At 38.9% G+C, this 11,948-nt stretch overlaps 1 protein-coding gene across 1 annotated transcript in view; it reads right to left on the bottom strand.

Moving 5' to 3' along the window:
- Positions 1-2,056: 2,056 nt before the first annotated feature.
- Positions 2,057-11,948, bottom strand: part of LOC138014493 (peroxidasin homolog) — a 31,957-nt gene continuing 22,065 nt past the window's right edge. The window contains exon 7 of the mRNA XM_068861572.1: positions 2,057-4,623. Coding sequence (XP_068717673.1) covers positions 4,289-4,623 — 335 coding nt within the window. The 3' untranslated portion in view covers positions 2,057-4,288. The remainder of the gene's footprint in view (positions 4,624-11,948) is intronic.

Below are 11,948 nucleotides of genomic sequence, written 5' to 3'. Positions count from 1 at the left end.
CCCTTTGAATTTAAGAGTCCGCATGTTATTGAAAGGCGCAGTAAAATAGAAAGCTTGTGTCGACCAAATCGAGTTAAAAGTTTATTCAAGCTCCCAAGCAAACAATCTCGTGAAAACAAACTAAACCGTAAAGAAAAGATGATGATGATGATGATGATGATGATGATGATTATAATAATAAATAAAATAAACCGTAACAAACACTCTTTTGAACGCTTGCAGAAACTTGAGCGAAGTATTTTTCTCAGCAAAAATGCGATTTCAAAAGTAGAAATACACCTACACCTACGCAACGAAAGGCACTTATTTGGAAATTTTTAACGTAAATATCTTCATCTCATTAATATACTTTGCCTTTACTTTCTGACATTTTCTTTTTTCACTTTTAATGCCCAGCCAACGGAGTAAAATCTTTGGGTCTTTACATTAATCTCTTTGCAGATAGTTTTCGCACTGAAAAGAATTGAACTTTATTAATCGAACGCATGATAAACCGTAAGAAAAACTATTTCGATAAGAAATTAGAGGAATATATTTGCTTTGGGTGAAGAGATGAATCTTCCCACCAACGAATGAAATTCTGAGAAAAGACGCAGTAAAGTGGACTCTAGAAATGTTAGTCTTGTTTTTTACAGCACTGATCACACTAGGCCACATTTCGATAGCCAGTTTAGTAAGCGCAAAACAGAATCCCTTTTAGCAACTCATTACTATTTACCGAATATCTTAGCCGTGTATTCGATGGAGTAAGGTATCATCGAGTTTGGATTCGAGTTCGAGTTCGAGTTCGAGTTCGAGTTCGAGTTCGAGTTCGAGTTCGAGTTGGACCTCGAGTTGGACTTCGAGTTGGACTTCGGGTTGGACTTCGAGTTGGACCTCCAGTTGGACTTCCAGTTGGACTTCCAGTTGGACTTCCAGTTGGGCTTCGAGTTAATAATTAAAACGCAAGTTGGAGTTCGAGTTAAAGTTGACTATAAAAATAAACCCCCCTCCCCCCAAAAAGAAATAGAGGGGTAGGGTAGGGTAGGGTAGATCCCGCAAAACCAGAGCCCGCCGAGATACTTACATTTTTCGAAGGACCGCTTGTGCTTCTGGGAGGGCACAAACCAACGATAGTATCACAAGGAATATTTTTCCTTGAAATGTAAATGTTAACCATGATCCATGATGCTAACCAACGATCTCTTATGAAGAGAAAGGATTTGAATCAAAGCAGTGTCCATTTCTGTTAAGAAAGTGCAAGTGGCACATAAAGATACCTTGCATCTCAACTTTGGCCTAGCATTGTAAGGAAATATTTTGAGGCTTAGGTGCCCGAGGTCTTCAGTACGGTCCTAGGCCCCGTAATCGATACGGAACGACCAAAGCCTGCAAATAACGTGTTTATTATTATTTTTCTCTACAGTATTATTTTCAAAGCAACTTTTGTGTTTAAATTTTAACAGGCCCTTTACAGCTAGACCATCACGTGACCTACTTTTCATAAAATTGTGGGCTATAAATTAAAGAATGCCGGAAATGGAAAAAGCATGTCAAAAATATCAAAATGGCCAAGTTTGAGGCCCCTGGCATTATAAAAGAATGACTTTTCTGACGGTTTGAATTTTCAAAAAAAATGAAAAGATTTGTATTGAAAAAGTTGTTGAAGAGAAAGACCTTGCTCTCCGGCAACATTTTCCATAGAAATCCTCTAAATTCCCCGAAAATTCAAATTGTAGTATAAACTCACTCTTTAATACCAGGGGACTCAAAGTTTCCCATTTTGCCATTTTCGATATCCTCTTTCCACGTCTGGTATTCTTCAAGTTATAGCCCAGCAAAGAGCCAATGCAAATGTGGCGTACGCGCGCGTTTGACATTTTGGTCCAAAATTGAGCTATCGGAATCCTTACTTGTTTGACTCTGGGTTAAATGTTTACATTTTACTTTGTTTTACGGTGCAACAAAAAGCTTGAAACGTTGGGAAAGTTGGAAATTTCGGAACGGTCCGTACTCGGGGTCCGGAAGGCGAAATCCAGACCGCATGAGCGGCGAGATTCAGGAATGCTGAGAAGCTGGAGGAAAAAAGAAGACAGTTACCTGTTTTCCAATTTTGCGGTGAAAGGACCTTTCAAAACCTTTTCCAGATCTCGCCCAAAAAAATAATCAACATGAAAGTTACGGTTAAAAAGTGAGGTTCACTTCCCCTATAGTTTCCTCGGTTATAAGTAGAGAAGACCGGCAACTATTGTCTACGTAGCAGATTACAGTTTAGATTACAGTGACAGATCAGTTTGTAGAGAAATAAACAATTTGTTCTTTTGAAAGTTGATGTTTTGTCCAAAAGAAATGTTTTAGAAACTGACTGTGAGAAGACAGCTCGTTTTAAATGTCAATCGTAGTTCACTTTCGTTGCGTTTTTACTTTGCAAGTGCCTATGATTGTCTTGTAGAGCGAAATGAAATGTAGAGAGGTAATTAAAATAATTTTTAATTCTGAATAATATGAAATCGTCTATTAGTAAATATATGGGCCACGACCCCAAATATGGACAATTTGTTATTATTCATTTGCAGTGACAAAAGGTACCACACATTGTTGAAAACCTATATCCCTGCTCTATATTTTAATGTGTCAGCAATTTTATTAATTAAACCACATGAAAAAAAAAATTAAAAATCCCAATATTGCCCCGAATTCCTGTTCTTCGCCCAGCTTATACATCTCTTTGCTTATTAACATTAATAACAAATAATAATTACCGGTATACATTATTATCAATTATATACTTGAGTTTTAATTATTAACTCGAAGCGCAACTGGAAGTCCAACTGGAAGTCCAACTGGAAGTCCAACTGGAAGTCCAACTGGAAGTCCAACTGGAAGTCCAACTGGAAGTCCAACTCGAAGTCCAACTGGAAGTCCAACTCGAAGTCCAACTCGAACTCGAACTCGAACTCGAACTCGAACTCGAATCCAAACTCGATGGTTCGGGATTCCCGTGGAATACTTATACTGGAGTGATAATTTAATTTGGTATGTTTGGCGTTTCGAAGCAACAAGGATAATATAAATATGTTTAAAAGAGCATTTTACCAGGTGTTTGACAATTTAAATGCGATATCCGTGAAAAACGAAGGATTTCTAAGTTCCTATTCCAGAATAGGGTCAATCGAAATGAATGCACCTTAGGTCGTTTTTTTTTTTCTTGCATAGCTTTTACATGAATAAATTGCTACTATATTTTGTTCTGGTAATCGTCAATAAAAATCAAAACCATATGACTTGTTATTTAAGTCGGTAAATTACTGTAAAATCACAACTCCTATCGGACGAGAGTGATTTTCATTAAACCATAACACGCTAAATTCTGGTGACCTGATTACACAAAAAATAGAGGAGTGATGGCAATCTTTTTGGCTCGTTTAAAGGGACAGTTTCACGGTTTTGCGCATGTCCAAGCTTTAGCGCTAGCAGTTGTAAATTTTACGGTTTCTTACTGAACCAGATGATGTTAATTAAACACAGAGAGTATTAAAGCAAATACACTGAATGACTAAGGCCCAAATTTGGTGGAAGACACTGCGGTTTTACCCAGAAAATATCGAATTTAGTTTTGATCTCGTATTTATTGTACGGGTCGAAAATGTATTCTACGCACGAGTTGTCATAACGCATGCAGTAGGTTCATAACACAAAGGAAATGAGTAATTCCACTTCTATGGTATTGTTTCCGTTCCTGCATCAGTGCTTTCGATTGTTTCAATAACAATGTAATTAAATGGCCTGACGTGACAGTTTGCCCATGCGCAGAGACGTGAAACTCTCCCTTTAAGTGGTTGTCTCGTAGAATACCTCAGTATCAGTGGGAGTGAAATAGTAGTAACCATGCATTCTTTAGAGATAATTATGCTTCAATTTGAGGAAAGAACGCCATACATTGTTTTGTAACAAGAATGATAAAGATATGTTTACCAGATGTTTCACAATTTTAATTTAATGCAAAATTCGTAAAATCGAATAATTTCTTACTTCTGTTCCGTGTATTCCTATTCCGGAATGAGGTCATCAATCGAACGCACCCTTAGCTTGTTTTTATTTTTCTTCCAAACCTTTAACATGCATAAATTGTTATTATCATTTGTTGCGGTTATCGTCAATATAAATCAAATCGATATGACTTGTTATTTAAGTCGGTAATTACTGTAATATTAAGACACATACGGGACGGGTATCGACATTTTCATTAAACCATAACACTCTAAATATGGTGACCTGATTAAACAAAAAATAGAATTTCCGTCTGGATCTAAGTGGTTGTTTCGTAGAATACCTCGACATCAGTGGGAGTAAACTTGAAGCTTCCTCCTCCTGCATAAAATCTACAGTAATTACGAGATGAAGAATACCCTGGGGGAAGGGGGTAGCAGGAGCCACAATGTGTGTACGAATTTCGGTTGCTGGCAGCGTTGTTTGATATGCGGATGTCGTGGCCGCAACCAAAGGTTGGTCCGTGACTGGAACATCTGTATATAGCGTGTGTCTGGCTTCCTGACGTGACCTCCAGCTTAACAGGAGCGTAGCCATTGATGTTATACAGTGAGTAGATAAACGATTTACTTGATGAAACATAGCCACAAGAACCTAAAAGAAAAAAAGATATATATACTATCTTTTTAATCCGTATTACGATGATTATGATTATGATCGTAATTATGATTATAATTGTGATTATGTTTATGATTGTGTTATAATATGTCAAAACCTTAGCAATTCGCCCGCTTACCTTGACGATGAACATGAAAAAGCTCGAAAGCGATAAGTTTTCTTTTTACGAGACCACCGTGTCAGCGAACAAATGTTTCATGACCTGATTTCAGCTATACCAGGTAGGAAATCAATCAATTATTATATCATTAAAAATTAAAATTAAAACTGAAAAACCACACCAATCCTACTTGGCAGGTCATGCGATCATGTTGCAGTATTTTTTAGACAAATCCAATTTACGGAATATATGAACTCTTAATTGTATCGTGCTTATTCATATGTGGATAATCATGGTCTCCCTAGTGTGAAGACAACTTTCACATTTCATTAAATGTGAACAATCTCAGTTCTATTTGACACCTTAGAATATTTTGGTTGGTTGAGCATCGGACTACCGTGCGGGAGGTCTGACGCCGTTTCATCTCCGGCCGGACCAATACTCAGGGTCTTTTGAATAGCTGAGAGGAAAGTGCTGCCTTTGCAACGACATCTACCAATGGTTAGACTTAAGTCTTTTCGGATAAGGACGATATATCACAACCCTTCAACGGTTCACAATCCTGTGGGACGTAAAAAAACCCACACACTTGTCGCAAGGAGTAGGGCATGTGGTTCCTGGTGTTGTGGTCAGGCATCATTTCACTTATTCATGGTTGGGCCATCCCCTGTTTTTTCGTTTAGAGTCGAATGCGTTTCCTAATATTGGGTCGTTTGCTCGGATTGAAAAAAGAAGCCTAAAAAAATCACAAGCAGTCTCGGAATCGGAGGCCTGCTACGTCAGCATCATCGCCTGGAAAACAACAACACTTGAACCCAAAATCAATATGGCGGAAAAGTTGGTTGATGTTATTGTAAAATTAAGAGTCATACATTGTTTTCTTCCTAACAAAAAATCGGCCTCTGCTAGAAAGACAGATAAAAGTGGGAAGGAAACGCTTCAGCATTGACATTGCCAATTTAAACCGAGACAATCCAAGCTTCAATTTCATTGAAAGTAAAAAGTTCATTTTGTTAATCACTAATTTAACATCGAAAAATAGTAGCAGATGCTAACACGTACACCAACACAAGTAAGTCAACAACGCTCGGCTTTTAACCTCTTTCCCAAACTGAAATCACAGTACAGCAACTAAAAGACTGACTGAAAAAATGCATGCTAGAAAGGATTCATTTATACAAGAGTTTTCGAATAATCTGTGGATTGAGTGCAATTCGATCGTTTTTCCAGCAATTGCAAAAGGCGAGACAGTACTAGTTTTGCAGCTCATAAAAACAAAACCCCAGAAAAAAAAAAAACAACAACAAATGCCAAATGCCAAAATAGTTTCTTACTGGTATTGTTTTCTTTTGGTTGGTTTTTGCGCTTTATTAGGGAGACTCCTCTTGCAAAGAGAATGCAGAGTTGCTGAGAGCAACTGCAATCGCTCCCGGGGCCCCGGCGCAAAGTACAGTTGGGAGGTTAGACAAACAGAACAGTGGCTCGTTTGTTGCTTTCTATTTCAATTTTCATGCAATCACAGAAAAAAAAAGATTCTTAATTTAAAAGTGTTAATTGTTAGAAAATTGGCGGAGAGCCGATGATTTAGAAAATTGTGCAGATGAAGTACAGTAATAGGGTCGCCAAGCCAAAGGCCGAGAAAAATAACATACCCCAAATTCAGCAACTAAATTCATGTTATCCGAAAAACTGGATTCAAAACATTTCAAATATTTCAGCTCCGCTTCACAACAGACAAGAAACATGTTGCCTGTAAAATCCGTCTTCAGGTTGAATCCGTTTCAACCTAGCTTAAATTGGTGATCCTGATTTTACCTATGTTGACCACGCATTCAGATGGATTGAAGAAAGTTTTTTGGACCTAAGACAGAAATTTAGTTTTGGTTATTATACGTAGATATTAATTGGCCAATCATAGGAAAGTAAATGATCAAAAGAACTGTGTTGGGTTGAACATGTTTGTCGTTATAGCCAGGTGATCTGGTGACGTAATTCGGAGGACTGGGGAGAAAAATTTTAACGCCGTATCCCACAACCGAGCGTGGTAGACACGTTATGATCTGTTGAGTTTTGGCGATGGCAATACTGCAGGGAGTTTGGAAACAACACCTAAGGCCGCGCGCGGTGGTGGGATACGGCGTTAAAATTTTTCTTTCCAGTCTTCCAAATTACGTCACCAGATCACCTGGGCCCGGTTGTTCGAAAGCCAATTAACTTAATCCAGGATTAGTGCAAACTTTTGTTTCATGTTTTTAACTTTTTGGTGAAAGTTTCTTTCGTTTACTTTTGTTTTTCAAGATTGACTTCTTCTAACGTAAAGTTTTGCCAAATATCAGCGTTGCACAGCATTTAGGAGAAGAGAAATAAACTCCTTGGTTAATTTTTAATCTGGGGTTAGCGTTAATCGGCTTTTGAACAACCGGGCCCTGGAGTAGAGTGGTGAAGACACAGGACTACAGATCAGGTGGGTGCGAGTCCGAGTACCGGTAAATGCATAGTACAGTTCTTTGTTCTCTACTATGTTGTAATGTTGAGACTGAATTAATAAGTGTATGAATACAGAAACCGATAAGATGATACCAAATGGGGGTGCAGGGATGGCGCAGTGGTGAGAGCACTCGCCTCCCACCAATGTGGCCCAGGCTCGATTCCTTGACTTGGCGTCATATGTGGGTTGAGTTTGCTGGTTCTCTACTCTGCACCGAGAGGTACTCCGGTTTCCCCTCTCCTGAAAAACCAACATTTGACTTGTTGTGTTAGTTGTTAATTTTACTTTACAGTGTCCCCAATTAGTGCTCCAGCGCTAACAAAATCTACTAGACACTTTTAAAATAAAGTTCCTTTCCTTTTCTTTCCTTTTAAATATTAAGAAGATGTGTTGAGCGTAAGACAGAGCTTGATGAGGTGAGGTATAAGTATCCCTTTTTGAGTGCGAGAACAGATTTTACCTGCAACATACACATCATTCTGATCATTTTACAGGGCTTAAGCAGAGCCTGTAAAAGAAACTACAGGCATCAGGCATGCGCATTGTTTGCGGGCTACCCGAATGGCAGGTTACAAAGGGTAAAATTCGGAGATTCTTTCTCAGTATTGCAGGCAGCAACCAGAGGATTTCCTCAAGGAAGTGTACACGGTCTGAAGTTTTTTAGCATATTCCTGAAAAATCTATTCTCGGTTTTCAGCTGACGTCATAACCTTATGCAAATTAGGTTTCCGCCATTCTGGTGCCCCTGATTATAGGGAAATGTATGACATTTTGAGCGCTCACGTTCGAAGTCTTCAAATAATTCATCTTTCCAATGGATATTTCCCAAGAAAGCGACCCAAAATCACTCGACGAGGTACCAGTACTTTCATCCTACGCAAAAAAAACCTCGAAGGCCACGTTCGAGAGCGCTATTTGAAGAAGATTTTCTGTCGTTTGCGTAGACCCAGCGGCCATACGGAGCGATCAGTTTGGCTCCTCTAGAAGTCTCAGACTTGCTTTCCTAGTTAGTTTTAGAGACAAGCTACTATACAAACAAGGAGTTTAAGGCCTTCAAAATTTTGAAAGCGTACAACCAGATGATTTCTGGTTTCGTTGCGTCCGTTTAAGCAAGGGAAGGAAATCGCGGGCAAGATTGTTGTTGTTTGTGGCCAAGGTGACTCGGAAGTTTGACACTCGGCGTCGACCTTATCTGTATCAGTTTCCAGTTGGATTTCTTTTAATACCTTCGCTAACTGCTATGGCCGCCAGATGAGAAGAAAAGGCCTCCTCAATCCCTTTGTTTCGATGATTTCCCTCTTCTTCTGTCAAAGTACTTGGTCGATTAGAGTCTCAGTCCTTCACCTTGAGAAGGTGAGAAGCTTTTTTCCTTCGAAATTCGTCCGATTTCCTTCAAACTCAGTCAATTTGGGCGCTCCATCCCTCGCATTCGCCTGCCGAATTTCCGCGAAATCGAATAAAACGCCTCCGAGTTAGACATTTGCTAACCTGAGTATCACAAACGCCTGATACTCAGGTTAAATTCACCTCATTAAATATTCAAAACCGGAGCACCTCATTTGCATCGGGCATATTTAATGAGATGAATTTTCGAAGATGAATTTCTCCGCGACGTTGTGGTTTAATCGGTCGAAATTGAGCACACTTGTTCGAGGGGTTCAAGCGCTTCGGTGGTGTGAATTGGGAAGACATCGGTGGAAACCCGGCCGAGAAACGCTTTATCGAAAAAAAGCCAACTTTCGACAAATTCTGACTCGCTCGCCTTTTACCCTAAAACCCTGAACCAACGCATGCTAAATCGCTGCGAAAGCTTTACAGGATAAAACACAACTGTTCACAGCAAAAGCCGTTACTGGCAATCACCGCAAAAGCTTTAATTGCTAAACCTGTAAAGACAATTTCAGCAAAATAAGTCAAACCCCACACTTTAAAGTTAAAATCTAACATTAAACCGTGAGTCAATCGCTGCGAAAGCTTTTAAATTGTCCCTTGTTCGTTGTATCTGTCCCAGAGTAAGGCAGGCTTCCCAGAATCTCTGTACGGTGGTCAATTTACATTATCAACTCCGTTGATAAACCAAATTTTTGTTCCCAGAAACAAAGTCTTTCGATTTCGTGTCGTCTCGGCTTATCTGTGAAATCCACGCGTTTCGGCGATCTTCTGTTAGCTGTTTTTAACTTTCACCGTTCTTATCAACAACGATAGGTATACGGAATAGACTAATACCTTCCTTGTTTCCAGATTTTACTCCACAGCCAGGTATTATACAGAGAACCATCGCACTACAACTCACTCACATCTCTCTCTACGCGTCTCTGTTTACGATTCGAGGGGCTCCACAATGGCGGTTAACGACGGTTGTCAAGGACTAAGGTCACGTGGGTGAAAACCAAGAATTCTATCAGGGAAAGGACGTTACTATTCAAGTCTAGTACGTTTATGACAAACAATTTTATAATTCGGGCCCTGGAACAGCGGATACTTCAGGTAGGAAAAAGGCTTAATATGTGTCTTTCATAAACGATCAAAGCCATGCACATGCTGCTTTTTTTTCCGGAAGGGAAGAAAACCGGAGAGAACCCGCAGACAACCGGCGGGATGTAACCTAATTAGAGAGCTTACGAATCGACGACTTTCGCACGACGGCGCCGTTGAGTCACGCCATAGTCCGTCGTCGTCGTCCTGTAGAAATTTTAATTTACGACTCAGCAAAGACGACGACGTTTGTTCGCGGGTGGCAAATTTTCCCGCCGTTTCTGAAGTTTGTTTTTATCTTTTCACAAGGTAGGTTATTCGAACCAAAATGCCGTAGCTTAGTCGGCAGAGCAGCGGTGATCTAACCCGAAGGTCGTGGGTTCAATTCCCACCCTGGTCAGAGTTTTTCTCTGTCCTTGTGTGGGCCCATTTCCATCTGTAGGGCTAACGCTCACATTGTTCATATGGGGTGGAAACTTAGCACTTCGCATTACACTCTAATCAGTTAAGTCTATAAAAAGATCAGTCAGTCTTCGGAAATGGAGAGGCCTCTCACTTTTAGGAAGAATGCAATGTAAATAGTCAAAACCTTCGCTATCCCAAAGTTTATGTTCAGAGCATCTGTTATAATGACGTCTAAGGAATTAATTAAAGAGGTGAACTCAATTCTTTACTGCTTTATTGGGAACGGGAAATCAAGTGAAGCGTCATGCACTAATATCTGACATTGAAATGGGTGGACTCAAGATGCTGGACATTGACTGGATGATTAGTGCAAACGTGTAACATGTTTAAAGAAATTTTTGGAAGATTAACAAAGTACTTGGAAAACAATTCTAGACAAATTTCTTTCATCAGTTGGAGGACGCTTTGTTTTACATTGTAATTTTCATACTTCTAAATTAAAAATCAGCTTACCGGAATATTACAAGGAATGTTTTGACGCGTGGTCTGATTTAAAAGGGAAAACGCCCAGTTGTTATCACGAAATTATCAATGAGCTTATCTGGAATAACCAATTTCTCTGTTACGACAAAAAATCAATGTACAGAAGGGACATATTGAACTTTTAAAAGTTTTGTAAAGATAGGAGTTTTGATCTCGTCAAACAATTCCTTTTCGTGTGGCATTAACACACCTGTAAATCCCGAACAAAGATTTTTCCTCATAAGTATTATCAATTCAATTCCTGCAGAATGGCGTCCTGTTCTGAAAGCTTCTGCTAATGTGACAGTGATTGACCCCCTTCCAAATACCCCAATCACAAGGATGAAAAGTGACAATTTAGTATCAATTTTATGACACCTCTTCTAAACAGATCTACCAACTCTTTCTACCGAAAAAACAGATTCCACCCACTGCTAAACAGAAATTAACGAACAAGTATCCAAACACTTTAACAATAGGTAGAAGATCTATTCGCTAGCCTTCCAAACCACCTTAGAATCTAAAATCAGGGAACTGCAATACAAAATTCTAACTATTGCATTGTCTTTACGAATGAGAAACTCCGTCGTTTTGGCCTGGGTTGAATCACCAAGCTGCACGTTCTGTCAAGAGGTTACGGAATCCGTTGAGCATCTACTTTTCTCCTGTAGGATATCTTCAGATTTTTGGAAACACGTCTTGCCCTAGCTAAAAGATAATAATGTTCGTGTTGGAAAAATTAATGAGTTTGATTCGATCTTTGGAAAATTTGATATTGCAACTGAGTGACTTTATTTTAATCAATCCCATTTTGTTATTAGGTAAACATTGTATCTATTGTAAATGTCTAAATAGCGTACCTACACTTAAAGGTTTTATAGCGGGAACAAGTCGTGTATAAAATATCGAGCTTCATATTGCCAGGGAGAAAAACAAGCTCCTTACGTATTTTGAAAAGTGGGAGAAGTTAATTAATGCATTAATATAATCATTAACTTGATTGCCCTGCCATTTACTCATGTGACACGAGTTTTTGTTGTTGTTGTTGTCCGTAGAGTTATAACAACTGTATTTTCTAATTTGTATTCTGTAATTTGCTATTTCGTAATTTGTATTTATAATTTGTAATTTGTAAATTTGAAATTTGTCTGCTCAAAAACACCAATAAAAACTATTTAAAAATAAGTAAATGAATAAAAATAACAGTCTACTAACATTTTTAAATGCATTTAAAGAAGCAACATCAAACATTTCTGTAACCAGTGTAAGCCATCAGAGTCCGAATTTGTCTTTGCAAAGCGCCATTACATG

The sequence above is a fragment of the Montipora capricornis genome, chromosome 8, assembly GCF_036669925.1.
Source record: "Montipora capricornis isolate CH-2021 chromosome 8, ASM3666992v2, whole genome shotgun sequence".
NCBI lineage: Eukaryota > Metazoa > Cnidaria > Anthozoa > Scleractinia > Acroporidae > Montipora > Montipora capricornis.
The sequence above is the reverse complement of the archived record's forward strand: the minus strand, read 5'-3'. Positions and strand labels throughout refer to the sequence as shown.